At 42.8% G+C, this 17,862-nt stretch overlaps 1 protein-coding gene across 1 annotated transcript; it reads right to left on the reverse strand.

The window, feature by feature from the left end:
- Window positions 1-372: 372 nt before the first annotated feature.
- LOC309375294 (phospholipase A2 inhibitor gamma subunit B-like) lies at window positions 373-9,220 on the reverse strand. Its single transcript, XM_081920968.1, has 5 exons — window positions 8,819-9,220; window positions 7,351-7,467; window positions 5,624-5,773; window positions 4,488-4,625; window positions 373-3,027 (listed from the first exon to the last, which is right to left on the reverse strand). The coding sequence occupies exons 1-5, from the start codon at window positions 8,865-8,867 to the stop codon at window positions 2,807-2,809; spliced, it is 675 nt and encodes a 224-aa protein (XP_081777094.1). The 5' UTR covers window positions 8,868-9,220; the 3' UTR covers window positions 373-2,806.
- Between the last annotated feature and the right edge of the window lie 8,642 nt (window positions 9,221-17,862).

Consider the following 17,862-nt stretch of genomic DNA (forward strand, 5'->3'; position numbering starts at 1 on the left):
GCTAAGCTATAGTTCCCAGGATTTTGTGTGTGTGTTTGTGTGTGTGTGCCCTTTAACTATATGGTGTGTACTTAACCACTGGTAAAAAAAAGAAGAAGGTCAAGGACCCTGGACGGTTAAGTCCAGTCAAAGGTGACTATGGGGTTGCGGCGCTCATCTCACTTTCAGACCAAGGGAGCCAGCGTTTGTCCACAGACAGCTTTCTGGGTAATGTGGCCAGCATGACTAAACTGCTTCTGGCACAATGGAACACCATGATGGAAACCAAAAATGTTGCATTTTTTCCTTCTCGATATTCCTGCCCAAAGACTCCAAGCTCCAAAGTTCTAAACCATGAGGGAAGTTTCCACAAAAGCAGGTGGCAGACAAATCTGTTTCTCATTTTCCCAATCTTTATTTCTGTTCTCCACATTGCCATAGCAGTTTGCATTTACAGCAGCAGCGGCAACAAAACACGTGCAAATTTATTTGCATATTTATGAAAGCTTTTCCTAATATAGCCATTTTTGTATGCAGTTTTGACGAATATACACATTTTTGTATGTGGTTTCCCCTAATATACACCTTTTTTAACAAGCAATTTTCCCTAATACAAGGCATTTTTTTTCATGAATATATGTAATATATGTACACACCCACCTAATGTATGCATTGCTGTGCACATAAATTTGGGTGAAAAACTGCATTGCAAAATTCAGGGTAGTACACATTTCAAAAAGATTTGTTTTGGTTAACACACTGGCTCATGAATTGAAATTTGTGTGGTTTCTCATTAAAATGCAAAATAAAGCAGAAATAATAATAATCCACATTCGCACTCAGGAAAAACAGTCAGCCTGAAGGGGGAAAGCGATGGGCAGTATTTAGTCATCTCTGTCTGGTAGCCAAGAGCTATTGCGATAGAGGACGGTGGAGCTTAAAGGATGTGTTACAAGGGAATCCAATGCAGCAAGGTTGCTAGTGGAAGCTTCTCGCAGAACAATCTTTCCGTTTGCACAAAAGCATCCCCCTAGTGCAAGAAATGCACGACTGAGTTAAATTTAGCACTACATTGGGTACAACAGGATGAGCACAGGGCTGAGATGAATTTGCCTCTAGATTCCCAATGGACATGAGTATCAAATGCCAACTGTGTGCTTTTTGCACTGGAATGTCTGACAGGTTAACAGCTGAGCTGCTAGTTTGTGAGTTTAGTTTGTGCAGTTAGCAGCAGGTAGAGAAGAACTGGGGGTGTGTGGAGTTGCAGCTCTATGATGGAGCACATGCACTGTTTGCAGAAAGCTCCAGGTTCAGTACGGGAGGGGCAGGGGAGCAGTTGCCCCCCCCAACTCAAGTAAAATAATAGAAATACTGAACAAACTGACCAATCATGTCGACTCTGCCCCTCTAACAAAAGTCCTGCCCCCCCCCCAACAAAAATACTGGGTATGTGCATCGTTCAGTACAGTCATACCTTGGATCTCAAATGCCTTGGCTCCCAAACAAACCGGCTCTAGAATGAGCGAAACCTGGAAAGTGAGTGTTTCGGTTTCTGAACAATTTTCAGGACGCTCCTGCAGCCAATCGGAAGCCATACCTTGGTTTTCAAATGATTCCGGGAGTCGAATGGACTCCTGGAATGCATTCTCTTTGAGAACCAAGGTACAGCTGTACCTGATATTTAGGAACCGCTGGTAGATAACTGCTCAGTTACAGCCTGAAAACAAGACCCACCCTTTTCATTTCCTGTGATTGCTGGAGGCCAGACGTGTCAGCCAAAGAATTAGTGGGGAAGCTTTCTCAACCCAAGGGTCATATTCCATTCTTTGTAGCCTTCTGAGGACCACATATCAGCGGCGACAAGAATGGGCAGTGCAGTGGGTGTGAATCATAGTACATTCAGTTAATTTCTCTGCACATACTTATTCACCCTTCCCTATCCACCATCAGGCCCTAAGTTCATTCCATTTCATTTAAAGTCTGTGACATATGGTTTTAGTTTGCATTGTGATGCCAAATTTGATACACTGTAGCTTTAAATCTCCTTTAACTGCATGTTATTTGATACACCTGTGAACAGCCTTAAAAGTTCAATACATCTGTATTACCAGCATTAGTTGGTTACACCGGTTAGTGAGCACTGGTCTATAAGTATCACATTTACCTGAATGGATAATTTATTAGAAATTATTTGGTATGTATTCCACATTTGTTCATTTTTTATTTATTATCTAATATTCAGGTTGGTCGCTGCTATTTTTGTTTTCATACATTGTATGTAACATATTTAATTTTATTATTAGCTGACGAAGATTCATCTTCGAAACAGTTGATTTAATCCGGAAACACTGTTCTGCTTGTTTGCTATTCATTATTGAATTCTACACACGGGAGCAACCACCAGTACAATACTGTTGGACATTATCTATTGAAAGGGATTCTGCCTGCGTTGTGGTGTTCCCTGACAGCAATTCATTACGTTGATTATTTCTTGTTTATGGACTTATACATACATTATATAACGATGTTTATGAATTGTAAATTTTGGATTATATTCTAACTACAACTAATAATACATTTACCATACTTATTAGCCATGTGTTGCGGCTGTATTTGAGCTAAGTTCATTCCAGACAGACAAAAACACTCAAGAAGGTTAGGGAGCAAAGGGCCACATAGAGAGGTCTAGAAGGCCCATATTTGGTGCCCTATCCCTAGTGTTTGCTGAGGTCAGTGAGAGCTCTGGAAAGCCTATAGTCTGCATATGCAAGCAAGCAAGCAAGCGGCAGCAAGGAATTCCTCAAGCCAGACACCCTAGGGGGCGAAATCATGGGAGGTGCATCACAAACTGGAGGCCAGCAAGGGCTGCAAGGAAGAGTCCAAATGATCCTGGAACGATCCTGTGGCCTCCAGAGGTGCTGCCAGCTGGCCTGCAACTGCTTGAGGAAGTAACAGTGATCCCAGATATAGAGCCGGAATGTTCTTTCAGTTCCTCACAGGTTGGAGAGTTCGTACAGCCCTTCATGGTGGTCTTAACAGCTAATGTTCCTAAAGAGAGGGTTGCAGAAGATTGCCAGTCAACAATATGTGATGCACTGTGATAGCCATCTACCCCTCTCCTATGGTGATGGGATACAAATTGAACTGAGAGAATTCCAATCTCTCCTGATTTTGTGCATGGCAGAGAGGACCAAAGGTATCACACCCGATTTCCACGTGACATTTTCTTGTGGACTCAGTGTGGTTCATGCTTGCAAGGCTTGTCACCATGTCCGTCTGATGCCAGCCTTGTCAAAATGCCACCTGGCATCTCCCCATACCAAAATCCAGTTCATAACAGATAAGAAATGGCTAGCTCATCTTAAAAGTAGGACTGTTGACATTTTTTAAAAAGGCTTCTGAATGTTAGAATACCTGCTGATTCTGTACTGGACTAGGCAATACCAGGGGAGGAGGAAGGGGGGTGGGGGGGGCGAGCTGACCCAGGTGTCACCACTGGGGGGGTGTGACAAAATCCCAGGCAGCACTCACCACAGGACCTGCAGCATGCCCGAGCCATGTGTCTCTCCTGGGAGTGACGAGGTGGCTTGGGTGCCCACAGGCTCTATGCTGCCCCAAACAGTCTACCAGCCGCCTCCCCCTAAGCTGTAGGGTGGCTGAGCGGGAGGAGGCAGGCAGACTCCTCGGAGGCCCCACGGGTGGCTAGCCCCACCCCTGCAGGTGGCTGGCCCCGCCCCAATTGGCTTCCTCCACCGCTGGGCAATACCAAATGCCCAACTTTTAGTTGAAGCCAGGGCAGATCTACACTTATAACGTAAAAAACTGCATCATTAAAATATGACACCAGAGGGCGCTGTAGAGCTGCAAGCTACTGGCAATGGAAAACTGCCCATTTAGCATTATAGAATGTTTTATTCAATGACATTTGGAAGACCAACGTAGATCCAGCCTCAGTCAGGTTTCTGAATCATGGGGCACAACTAGCAACTCTCCTCCACAGGATCTCAGTGGTGAGCTGGGATAGAAGAGGCTTTTGAGGTGTCCTAGACCAAATATAAGATCCTTCAACCTGTAGTGTATGGGCAGACAGTGGAAATGTTTCATCAGAGGTATCACTTGCTGCCAGCCGCCTGCCCCCCCCAGCAGCCTAGCTGCTGCATTCTGCTCCCTCTGGAACTCCTAAATCACACCCCAGGGCAGCCCAACACAGAGTGCATTGCAGTACTCTAGTCTCGAAGCCACCAGTGCATGGACTGCAATCCCAGTCCATATACATCAGGCCTTGCCAGCCTGGCACTCGGGAAGGTCTCCAGTAGTGTCCCTGGATAGGTTTCCCAGACTCTGAGTTTTCATTCTCTCTCCCCCCCCCCTTTTTTTAAAGCAAGTCCAAAAATGTAGGCGATGCCTGAGATACTGGATGCTATACTGTTTGGGATGGAAAAACAAGAATGGTCCGTATGAGTTTCTGTGATAGATTTGCTTCTGTATATACATATGTGTTTAGGTACCTAGGTCTGTAGTTCCAGAAACATCAAGGCAGTAGTTCTCCTCTCCATTACATTGAACCCATTCCTCCTCACATTCACTGTTCATAGCATAGCAGGCTGGGCAAAACTTCCCATTTGGTTTGCTTCTTGTGGGTGTCACTGCATACATTTGGGATGACAGAAAAACAGCACCAAGATAATCAGGAAGACAATGTCACACACTTGTTTGACCAGACATTTTATAATTCTGTTTCAGTGGGTCAGAAAGTTTGAGGGGGGAACAGGGTTGTTTCCAACCCGTTCCTCACTTTTCTCATGACCGGCAAGCTAAATTTAAATGCAGCAGGGACTGTCAACCTGAGGCTCACACATTCCAATGTGCCTGCCAGTATCTCATTTGGGGCCCATAAAAAATCTCTTTAAATGTCTTCTCCAGAACCTGAAGAAGATGGTTTGCGATTTTTGCATGGTTCCTGTTTGTACTGGCTCAGCCTCTCCTACACTAAACATGCCTCCTTAAACATGACGACATGTCATAGGATCCGAGGATCAGACAACCACCTTGCCTTCACTTCTTTGTGATGAGTTTCTCTCTATGAATATACCTAATGATAGCTGCTATAGGTGGTGGTGTTTTCCCCCCATGGATGGTGGGTGGTACACATCTGCACTATTCTGTGGTCTGTCGCTTTATCTGCTCTTTGTGATGCAGCTGCTATTTTGTTCAACGGCAGCCATTTTGTGACATTCCACTCCCCATGGCAGCCATTTATGGCTGTCATCCATGGCACTTCCTAAAATTTCCAGATATGCCCACTGGCCCCCAAAGGTTGACAACCCTTAAAATTGGACTTGAGGGGGCTCTTGCTTCTTGAATAAGGGATACAATTCTCAAGGGGCAGAAGAATGATCCCAAAACTCACCCTACGGAATCGGGAGGGCTCCTTGTACATGGGGGGTTCTTCTGCCATTATTAAACTGAACAGAAATAAATAAATGAAATGCACCAATATTGAGTTCATTGGATTAAACAAGAGCATTGTGAGAGTGAAGGAATAGAGGAATTAGGTTTTGATTGTTGTTTCTGTTTAAGAAAAGAAAAGAAAAGTAGTAAGATAAGAGTGAGGAAAGGCAAGAGGAGCATGGCAGCAACATACAGGTAGGGGTCATTGTCTTGCACTCGGCTCCAACGCAGCAAAACACTTGGCTCAGTAGTCCTCCTGTCTTGCCCAAATTGATGATGGAGGTGCCATCATTGCAGGATTTGGATTGCACGCAGTGTTTCACAACCGAGTTCATCTTCATTCCTGAAAGCGTTAAAAGAAGAACAGGATGTGTGAAAAAGAATCACAGTGGTGTTGACCCTACTTCTCAGTATCTTGAGCAATAGTCATTTCACTTTCCTTGGTCGATCAAACCTATTGCAGTCTTCCACCACTTGGTGTCCTCCAGATATTTCTGAACTTCAACTCTCATCAACCCTGATGACTGGAGCTGACGGAAGCTGGAATCCAAAACATCTAGAGGCCACTATGTTGGGAAAGTCCAGCTGGTGGCAGAAGATACTGAGGGTCCAGGACAGAGGTCCTTCCCAGATGACCAGTGTGCTATCCTTTTAGCTGGAGCTTTTTTTATGAGGCATTAGGGTGGTACAATAGGTTATTAAGAAGAAAGTCATCCTGGCTCCTTGAAGGGATGGTCCAACTACATTCTAATCAGGCAGAGGAAGGAGGGAGGCATAAGGATAACTACAGATGGGATGCTAGAAATTGGTGGCATGGAACTGGGGCTCCAGAAAATTGACATAAATAGCCTCTATTATTCTCATCCAGGCTCTTCTAAGTGAGTGGGGAGGTTGGATATCACTACCATAGGGCCATGAATTTTAGTTGGATGCAACCTGGTGGTTTTGTTTTGAACGACTACCGTTGGATCCAGCCTACTGTATGTCTTCAGAGCACTCTTACTTGATATAATATGATATTACTTGATTTTCCTACTGTTTCATGGGTGAGATCAGCACTAAGGTCAGGGCATACATCTGAAGCTCTATGATACCCTTGTACTTTGCTCAGGGTGCTGAGAGTTGTTATGAGACCCTATTCCCCTCACAGAGCTACAATTGCAGAGCGATTTAACAACCAATCCCTCTGCACAGGCAACTCTGGGAATTGTAGCCCAGGGGAAGGAGAATAGGGAGGGTGTCTCCTAACAACTCTCCATAACCTTAGCAAATAATTCTTTGGCGGGGGGAGCACCAAGTGCTATCAGTGTTTAAAATATATGCTGCGAATGTGGCCTAATTACAAAAGCAACTACAAACTAGATTTGTTTCTCTACTTATACCTCTGGCTCCCCGTTTGTGGAGCTTATACCTGCTCTCCCCAGGGCAGCTCACCTGGTAACGAAGCTACCAGGTGAAAACATTCCTCTCTAACCAGGACTTTGGTTGTTAATCAATCTAAGGCCTTTTGATATGTGGGGGTATTGACCTTTTATTATGTGTCCTGTGTTGTAAACTGCCCTGTGGTCTCCTGGTGAAGAGTGTTAGATAAATTTAATAAATAATAATAAATACCAGTGTGAAAGTCCTAGTCCTCATACTGTCTAGGCCACCAATGCTGTTAACGTCTCTCAAATTGAAGGAGCAGCTTTTAGTTCCCTGTTTTAGGATTGGGGAAGGTAACCCTGTGCTAAAAGAGCAGGATGGGCACACAAACCCCTGATAATCAAGCCAAAGCTATTGCCCCAGTTGCGTTGGTCTACTACTCTGCAGAGCTGTTACTGTGAATGATGAAACAGGTCCTGGACATGGAAGAGGAAGCTGGGAAAGTATTTGGAACCATTCTCTATCCACAGGACCCTGGTGGTGCCATTCACTTACCCAGTCTGGCCTCCGACAGAGTAACAGCACACGTGTCAAAACCAGGAGAGCACGTTTCCATAGGTCCTTTGCAGGTATTCCCAACGCCTGCACAAGTCTCGCATTCCAGAGAAGCCCCTAAAACCAGGGAAAATAAGAAAGTTAAATCTGACTGTGTTTACTTTGTTGTGTATGTGTGTTTATCACTGTTAAATGTTCGAATACCACCCATCATCAAGTTCTGTTTCAGGGGAATTTAGAAAGTTTGACATTTCAAAATGCAACAGAAGAAAACCCATCAGAGGCAGTCCAGAAGGATGCTAGGGCTGATAGTATCAAGAGGACTATTGCTCTGGTCCATCAGCAGGCACTTCTAATGTTCTAAACCAGTTACCTTCTGCTATATGAAATTAGTCTTGATGGTCTACAACTGAGCAAACATACCAATCAGAAGAACCATCCCGAGAACCTCATTCACATGCAAACCAGAATCATTCAAGGGGGTCACCTAAAGTCTATTGTTGTTTTCAGCATCAGTTTATCAGCCACCTCGTACACAATCATTTGAAGGCAATGTACCAAAAATATCCCCAGTCCCCCTCAGCAGTGGCGGTGGCAGTGGCTGTCTCAGCAGCCCAGAGCCTGCCTGGGAGCACAGTTGGCTCTGGCTGGCTTCAGGAGCTGCTCACTGCTGTGGCACCTGCCATTTTGCCTCACCAGAAGTCCCCATATGATGTGTCTTGTGCCGTTGAACCAATCATGCAACATTCATTCCCTACTAATAAATCTATACCACTTAACATAGAAATCTGGGGACATTAAATGAAATCCGGGGACATTCCGGGGACGGATTTTGTCCAGGGACAGATTTGTAAATCCGGGAACTGTCCCTGGGAAACTGGGATGTCTGGTAACCATAAGATACATGCCATCTCTATGTACCATACAAGTGGTTGTGTGGTTCTTCTATATTTGTACAGCTCAACCATTGTGTACACAGGCAGACCAAGTCCACACTTGTTCAACATGACATATGAATGCAAGTATACAGCTCAACTATTCATGGAGAGAAAGAGAGATTGTACATTCAATGTAATGTGTAGGCAAACCTGAAGTCACCCCTTCATGTGACATAGTGCCAATACCTATCCCAATTGCAATATACTGGCACAAATACTAATCAGCTAACTCATTCAGAACTAAATTATCTCCAGCTGCATACCCACCAGATATTTAAAGAACACTTTGTGTACTGAATCCCCAATGCCAAATCCTCAGAACTGTAGTTTACTCCTCATGGAGTTACAGTTCCCAGTTCTGGGGATGCCCTCAGTGAAGTTTTGTGTTTTCAATGTGTGCCGTATATGAAGTCTTGTTTAATTCTGAGCTTGCTCTGTTGAGGAAACATCTGTGTCTTAGTTTATTTATTTATTCTTAGAAGACTTGAAAACCCATTAGCCTCAAAAGTTTCTCAGCATAGCCTACTCACCTGTCACAATGAAGATTGAAAGGAAGCAGATAGGCAGTGGCGTCTCCATGGTTCTGGAAGTCTCCTAGGCCTGTGATCAGCAATTTAGAGAGGAGTAGCTGTGTGGGTCTCCTGTAACAAAAACGAGGCGGCTTGTGACAACTGGAAAGTTTATTAGTGCACAAGCTTTATCTCCGGAAATGCACTGTGCTGTTCTGAAGCTAGAAAAAGATTTGCCCGTCTTCACACTTTTTAACCCCTGGCTCCAAGAAGGGGGAGTGCTTCTGCTTTCTGTTCTCCGCCCTGCCTCTAAATTCTGTGAATTGAAACCTTCTCTGAAAATGTTTCTCTGTTTTACTACAATGCAATCCCTGTTTTGAGCATTGCCAGAAACCCGAGCGTCACATCCAAGTCAATCTGAGAAATATGCAACAACTGCTACTGCAGCCAACTTTTGGACAAACCCAGTTCTTTGTGAGTTTTTGTTGTTGTTTTTTAAAAAAGATATTTATTAGAAATTTTTTAAAGAGATACATAAAAACATATAAGAAATAAGACAATACAAAACATTAAAAAACATAAAGTATAGAGTATAAAGAGTGCATAAAAAAGAAAGAAAAAACATTTTTCTTTTGAAGTTCTGAGTTTCTTAACCCTATTTCCTGGCTTCCCCGCACCTCCCTTCCCTGTGTTCCTGTTTACCATCAAATTCAGCAAATCCCTGTCCTCTTTCAAATCCCATTGTCTGTTAAGATATTTAAATAAGTCTTATTTCCGTATTTTCATCCCTATTAGATTCCTTATTACATAGTCATCACTTATTCACTAATGCCATATTATTTTATATCTCACATCGTTTTAACATTCATGGATTTTATAATGTGTCTGCAGGTAGTCTTTAAATTTCTTCCAGTCCTTTTCCACCAGATCTTCACCCTGGTCTCTGATTCTGCCAGTCATTTCTGCCATCTCCATATAGTCAATTACATGCATCTGCCATTCTTCCACGGTGGGTAGGTCTTGTGTCTTCCAATGCTTTGCGATAAGTATTCTTGCTGCTGCTGTTGCATACATAAAAAAGGTTATGTCCTCTTTTAACACCAATTGGCCGACTATGCCCAGGAGAAAGGCCTCTGGTTTCTTCAAAAAAGTATATTTAAATACCTTTTTCATTTCATTATATATCATTTCCCAGAAGGCCTTGGTCCTTGGGCATGTCCACCAAAGGTGGAAGAAAGTACCTTCAGTCTCTTTACATTTCCAACATTTATTATCGGGCAGATGATAGATTTTTGCAAGCTTGACTGGAGTCATGTACCACCTGTATACCATTTTCATAATATTCTCTCTTAAGGCATTACATGCCGTAAATTTCATACCGGTGGTCCACAACTGCTCCCAGTCTGCTGCCATAATGTTATGTCCAATGTCTTGTGCCCATTTAATCATAGCTGACTTAACCATTTCATCCTGCGTGTTCCATTCTAACAGCAAGTTATACATTCTTGACAATATTTTAGCTTTTGGATCTAGCAGTTCCGTTTCCAATTTTGATTTCTCCACCTGGATGCCATTTTTTTTATCCAAATTATAAGTCTCTCTTATTTGAAAATAATGTAACCAATCTTGCACTTTATCTTTTAATTTCTCATAACTCTGCAATTTTAATTTGTCTCCTTCTTGCTCTAAAATTTCCCAATATTTCGGCCAACTGGCCTCCATATTGATTTTTTTCACTGCCTTTGCCTCCATTGGTGACAACCACCTTGGGGTCTTATTTTCCAATAGCTCTTTATATCTCATCCAGACATTGTACAACGCTTTCCTGACAATATGGTTTTTAAATGCTTTATGAGCTTTTACCTTGCCATACCACAAATATGCATGCCATCCAAATGCATTATTAAACCCTTCTAAATCTAATATGTCTGTGTTCTCAAGAAGCAGCCAGTCTTTCAACCAGCAGAATGCTGCTGATTCATAATAAAGTTTAAGGTCTGGCAGGGCAAACCTACCTCTTTCCTTGGCGTCGGTTAATATTTAAAATTTTATTCTGGGCTTTTTGCCTGTTATTCTAAAGCACCAAAGCTGCAGCAAGCAAAGGCAGCACAGTCTGCTGCATGTGGCTGGAAAGCCAAACAGGATGTTTGTGACTGTTGCCATGGAAACAAAGGGGCAGTCCATTCTGTACTGAGCACCGGATGTTAGCTCAGTGGGTTTGTCATATGACCTGTACAGGATGTACATGGGTGGAGTCGGAGTTTCTCTCTGTATGTTGAAGAGAGCAGACATGTTTACTGTATGACTGCTAAAAGACACAAATAAAGACATGTAGATACGTTTCTGACTGTGTCTGATTCCCCTCCCTGGGGATATGCAGGGAGGAGGAGAGGAGGAGAAGCAGTTGGTGTGTTTTCCTCACAGCCTGAGGAAAATCGCCGGAACGGACCTCGTGTTGTTTATCCTGCCGGGAGACGCCGGAGGGAGGTCTAAGGAATTCAGCCGGTGCCTGATCAGATAGGCACATACCGATGACCGGGTAGCAGAATTCCAACAGTGGTAGCAGAGCTGATGGTTCCTGTTTTCATCGCCCTCTGCATCAAGAAGTGGCTTCCATGGATGCCTGACCTGAGAAAGCTGATTCTCTGCAGCCAGAAGCTGACCAGAGCAAGCTGGAAGCAAAAGCCATGGAGCCCAGGTATGTGATTTTCGGGTTTAGAAGAGTGGATGCAGATTGAGTTATTTTCTCTGCTTCGAGGGAGCAGCGTATGGGAAACGGCTCCGGTTAAAAGTGAAACCGCATACCAAACATTCCTGTGGTTTCTTCTTCAAGGGATTGGAATGTGCTGTTGCTAAGCGACGCCTTTCAGTGAAGGCTGATCCTCAGAGAGGAGAAGTGAAAGCAACAATAGAATGTTTTGACTACGAAGGCTGAGGAGCTCTTGGAAATTTCCAACGCAGCCAGCGTTGAGAGCTGCCAGGTGGCACAGAGTGTAAACAAGCCAGCTATTGGATTTTAGAGGCTTGTGTTTTGAGAGTCAATGCAAGGACTCAAAATGGATGCCAAGAAGGGGGGAGGCCTGCCTTCTCCGCCCCTTTTGACCAGTGACAATTATGCATCTTGGTCTATTAAGATGAAGGCCCTGCTGCAGAATCAGAGACTGTTTGACGTGATTGAGAACCCCATTCCTGCAGCGCCAACGCGTGCTTGGGAGTCACAGGATGTGAAGGCCAGAACTGCTATAATTCTGTGTGTGTCAGATTCTGAGTTGATCCACATACAAGGCTTAGAGCACGCGAGAGATGTTTGGAACACGCTGAGAAGGACACATCAGAGAGATGCAGGTTCTTCAGCGTTGCTGTATTTTGAGAAGCTGACCAACCTGAGGCTTGCGCCTGATGGAGATGTTCAAGCGCACCTGACGGAAATGAAATTTCTGCGTCAACAGATGGTGGAACGCAATTTCCGTTTGCAGGAGGAAGTGTTTTGCTTCATGGTGATCAACAGCCTGAATCGGACTTACAAAACAGTTGCCAGTCAGCTGGGGTCCCTCCCAGCGAATGATCTCACGTCGGAGAGGGTCTTTGCCGTCGTGTTGAATGAACATGACAGACTTGCCGCCCTAGACGTGAAGGACAGAGGGAGGGAAGAACGGAGTTCTAACACCCCCACTGCTCAAGCTACTGGAGGAGATGCTGTAGCTATGAACGTTGTCCGATGTTACAATTGTGACCAGACTGGGCATCTACAGCGGAACTGTACGAAGCCACGTCGGAAGAAAGGAGCTAAGGCGAGCTCCACAAAGTCTGAGGCGTCAGACAAAGGTCACACCAAGCCAAAGGCAAAGACTGCAAAGGCTTTGATGTCGCTAAAAGCCACACCAGAAGCGGGGAATTCTTTCGTTTTGGATACTGGAGCCACAGTTCACATGACAGGACACAGAGGACTATTTTCGTCGTTTAAGAAGCAAAGCTTCGCTGTACAACTAGCCAACGGTCAAGAGCTGGAAGCGACCGGAATTGGGACTGTGTATCTTAAAAGTCTGAACTTGACTATAAGCAATGTTTATTTGGTTCCAGAATTGAAGTTTAATCTGCTCAGCGCTTCGCAGATTGCCAAGAAGGGACTAAAGCTGTCCTATGATGATGAGAAATGCGAGATCTACAAAGATGGAGAGTTGTATCTTTCTGCCAAAGAGAAAGATGGACTGTATTTGTTGACTTTTGATCAAAGTGATTACATGAAATGTAATTCTTGTGATTCTAACATGATTTCTTTTGCAGGTGTAGCTGAGAAAGACGTCAAGCAGGTGACCTCGAGGGTCAAAAGAGCATTTAAGCGGGTGTATGCTGATGTGATTGGTCCTTTAGAACCATCTAGAGGCAATGCAAAGTATTACCTAATATGTGTTGATTCTTTTACAGGTTTTGTCTGGATTTATCTTTTGGAGAGACCGAAAGAAGCCCTAGAAAGGTTTAAAGAGTTTTGTGACAAGGTTAAAAGTATGCATGATGCTGACATAGATTGTCTTTGCACAGATGAGAAGCCAATTTTTCTTTTACAGGAGTTCCAGAGGTTCCTGAAGAAGAAAGGGATAAGACACAAACTTGCAGCTTCCGAAGAAGCTTGGAATAAATGTGTTTGTGTTAGGGTGAACAAAGAATTGCAAAAGGGAATGCATGCGCAATTGCTAAGTTCACATCTGCCACATGAGTACTGGGCTGAGTCGCTAATGTCATTTTGTTACACCTGGTTGAGAAAGTTTTCAAAAGAGTTGGGATGTTCTCCTTTTGAGAAACTGTTCCACAGAAAACCTTCTGTTGCCCATTTCAAGGTTTTCGGGTCTCATGTGAGAACAGAAACTCCAGGTGGAGTAAAGAATGCCAGAGGCATTTTTGTGGGTTATGAAAAGGGTCTCTACAGAGTAATTTTGTCTGAATCTGGAAAGGTGATTCTCACAAAATTTCTAGAGAGTGCTCCTGAACAGGAGAGAGTGATTGTTCACACATTTCCCACAGGTGATGATGATTCTGATGATGATGATGATGTTGATTTTATTGAGTTCAGTAGTACTGATGATGACAGCGATAGCTCAGACAGCTCAGTTGTCACAGTCATTGAGAGGAAATCTCACATAATGACTAGACCCTCAGAAGAGGAGGACGAACCACTGATTAAGCTTAGTACTGGTTCTCCAGAGAGTTCAGAGGCTGAACCAGAAAGCAAAGAAGAGCAGCACCTCTTACGTAGGTCTGAGAGAGCAACGAAGGGTGTACCACCCAAGAGGTATTCACAAGAGTTTGCTTACCTAACTGTTGCTGTTGTAAATGACCAAGGTCAGATTGAATCTGTGTCTGAGTCAGAGACAAAGGCACAACAGAGAGCTGTTAACCAAGGTAATGCAGAAGCACTCATTCCTTGGAAGTCACACAACCAGAGAGGTACATTGGTAAAACCAGTGGCGGGTAGTTCCAAGGGTGGAACTGAAACAACAGGGGAATGTTATAAGTATAACAACTGTTTGTTTTCTTCTCTGGATGACGCTTTGCTCGCAGCACGCATTGATACTTTAGGGGGAGGATGTTATTCTAAAGCACCAAAGCTGCAGCAAGCAAAGGCAGCACAGTCTGCTGCATGTGGCTGGAAAGCCAAACAGGATGTTTGTGACTGTTGCCATGGAAACAAAGGGGCAGTCCATTCTGTACTGAGCACCGGATGTTAGCTCAGTGGGTTTGTCATATGACCTGTACAGGATGTACATGGGTGGAGTCGGAGTTTCTCTCTGTATGTTGAAGAGAGCAGACATGTTTACTGTATGACTGCTAAAAGACACAAATAAAGACATGTAGATACGTTTCTGACTGTGTCTGATTCCCCTCCCTGGGGATATGCAGGGAGGAGGAGAGGAGGAGAAGCAGTTGGTGTGTTTTCCTCACAGCCTGAGGAAAATCGCCGGAACGGACCTCGTGTTGTTTATCCTGCCGGGAGACGCCGGAGGGAGGTCTAAGGAATTCAGCCGGTGCCTGATCAGATAGGCACATACCGATGACCGGGTAGCAGAATTCCAACAGACAAATTTAGAAATATCTTTCTGCCACCTCTTGAAGCAATCCATCTTGTCCACAATTTGTAATGTTTGAAACAAAAATAACATTTTTGGCAATACATTCATTTTTATAACCGCAATTCTACCTAACAAGGAAAGCTTCAAATTTGACCAAATCTCCAAATCTTTTTTTACCTCCAACCAACATTTCTCATAATTATCTTTAAATAAATTCAAATTTTTAGCAGTCAAATGAACCCCCAAGTATTTACCCTTCTTAACCAACGTTAACACTGTCTCTTTCTGAAACCTCTCCTTCTCAATTGGAGTTAAGTTCTTCTCCAATACCTTAGTTTTTAACTTATTTAACTTAAATCCTGCCACCTGACCAAATTCCTGTATCAGTTCTAATACCCTTTTCATACTAGATTCTGGCTCCTGTAATGTTAAGACTAAGTCATCTGCGAACGCTTTCAATTTATATTGTTTAGCTCCGACCCGAATACCTTCTATCAAACGGTCCCTTCTAATCATGTTCAACAAAACCTCCAGGACCGAGATGAAAAGTAATGGGGAGATAGGATAACCCTGTCGTGTTCCTTTTTCTATCTTAAATTCTTCTGTCACCACATTATTGACTATCAATTTAGCTTTCTGCTCTGAATAAATTGCACTTATACCGTTTTCGAACCCTTGGCCCACCCCCATACCCTGAAGATTTTTCTTCATAAAATTCCAAGAAATATTGTCAAAGGCCTTCTCCGCATGTATAAAAATTAAAACTGCTTTAGTATTAATATTTACTTATAATTTTTCCAAAATATTAATTATATTTCTTGTATTATCAGACAAATGTCTGCCAGGGAGAAAGCCAGCTTGGTCTCGATGTATCTCCTCAACCAAAACCTTCTTCAATCTGTTTGCCAAAATATTAGCAAATATTTTATAATCCACATTCAATAAGGATATGGGGCGGTAATTCTTAAGTTGTGTCTTTTCAGTCTCAGTTTTCAGTATAAGCGTAATAAAAGCTTCTTTCCACGATTCAGGTGCCTTCTTCCCTTCCAGAATCTCATTGCAAATTTGCTTTAATGGTTGAACTAACCATTCTTTCAAAATTTTATAATATTTTGCAGTCAACCCATCTGGCCCTGGAGATTTTCCCAACTGCATATTCTGAATGGCACCTTCAATCTCCTGTTCTGTAATTTGATGGTTCAGCATTGTCTTTTTTTCTTGAGAGATTTTTTGTAATCCATTAGTTCTTATAAATTGGTCTATATCCGTCTCTTTCTTTGGCCCTTGTGTATAAAGTTGTTTGAAGTATCTCTGGAAGCACCTTCTGATCTCAACTGGATTCTGAACATCCCTTCCTTCTATCTCCAAATTTGTGATAATATTTAATTTCTGTCTCTTTTTCAATTGCCAAGCTAACAATTTACCACATTTGTTGGCCGATTCAAAAGTCTTTTGCTTCATCTGTTTTATTTTCCATTCCACTTCTTGATTTATCATTTTCATATACTGTACTTGATACAGCTTAATTTCTCTCAGAATCTCTTGTGATTTGGGTTTAGATCTTAGTTTAATCTCACCTTCTTTTATTTTCTCCAAAATTTTATCCTTCTTCTCTTTTGAATTCTCTTTTTTATTGCGTTCTGCTGAATTAAAAACCCTCTCATAACCGCCTTACTTGCGTCCCAGATTACTCTTTTTTCAACCGTGGTTTTCAAATTTACTTCAAAATAGTCTCTCGAAGTCTTTTGGGCCTTCTTAATAACATCATGGTCTCTTAGTAAGGTGTCATTCATCCTCCATCTGAAGGCGCCGACTGGTGTTAGTTTCATTTCCATCTTTACAGCGTTATGGTCGGAGCAGGTTTGTGGGCAGATTTCTACCTTTTTTATCTTCGGTGCCAGTCCTCTAGTTATCCAAATTTGGTCAATTCTAGTCCATGTCATTTTGGCCTCAGAAAAGAATGTGCCTTGTCTTCCTAGGGGGTTCTTAGTTCTCCAAGTGTCAATCAAATCCATATTGTCAGTCAATTCAAAGAAAGTTTTCGGTAGTCTGCCATCTTTGGTAATCACCTCTCTCTGTGCCTTGTCCATGTTCGTAGATACCACCCCATTCATATCTCCCATCATGATGATGTTATATTCCATATAATCCAACAATGTCTCATGTAATTTCTTGTAAAACTCCGCTTTGCCCTTGTTCGGTGCATAGATTCCTAAAATCAAATATTTTTCTCCTTGGGATTGAATTTCAATTGCTAAAATTCTGCCTTGTTCATCTTTAAAAACAAATTTTGGTGATAGGCTTTCTTTTGCATAAATAACCACTCCCCTCTTCTTGACTTTGTCCGATGAAATAAATTCTTGGCCTAGTCTTTTATTAATCAGTACTTTCCTATGAAGCCTGATCACATGTGTTTCCTGCAGACAAATTATGTCCAATTGCTCCTTTTTTAATAAATGAAAAACTTTCCTCCTTTTTTCTGGGGAGTTTAGACCATGAATGTTCCAACTTAATAGTTGCAGAGACATGTTGTGCTATTTTTATATTCCTCCTACTGCTCCCAAAAGCTCTTCTCCCTTAGGTGGTGGTATCTCTCTCCCTGTTTTGTCAAGTCCCAAGGGGGTCGATGCTAGGCCTGCTAAACCAGCTCTTAAGGTTCTAAGTTCTTCCGCAGGTCCTTTTTGAAGGTTCTCCTCATGATCACTCAAAAATTTCTCCTTGTCTTCAACTGATCTTCTTTTCACCTTTTTCCCTCTATACGTAAAAGAAAACCCCTGGGGGAATTCCCATCTAAAGATGATCTTGTTGCTTTTCAGCAGGGCCACTAAATCTCCGTAGTTAGCTCTGAGATCCAGTATAAGTTTAGGAATATCTTTATAAATTTCCACTTTGGATTCTTGAACCTCCAGAGTGTTCTTGAAGTGCACACTCAATATCTTGTCTCTCTCTTCCTTCGTTCTGAGGGAGATTAAACAGTCTCTCGATCTGTTCTTTCTCCCT

This window comes from Podarcis melisellensis (assembly GCF_964234715.1).
Source record: "Podarcis melisellensis genome assembly, chromosome: 8".
Taxonomy (NCBI): domain Eukaryota; kingdom Metazoa; phylum Chordata; class Lepidosauria; order Squamata; family Lacertidae; genus Podarcis; species Podarcis melisellensis.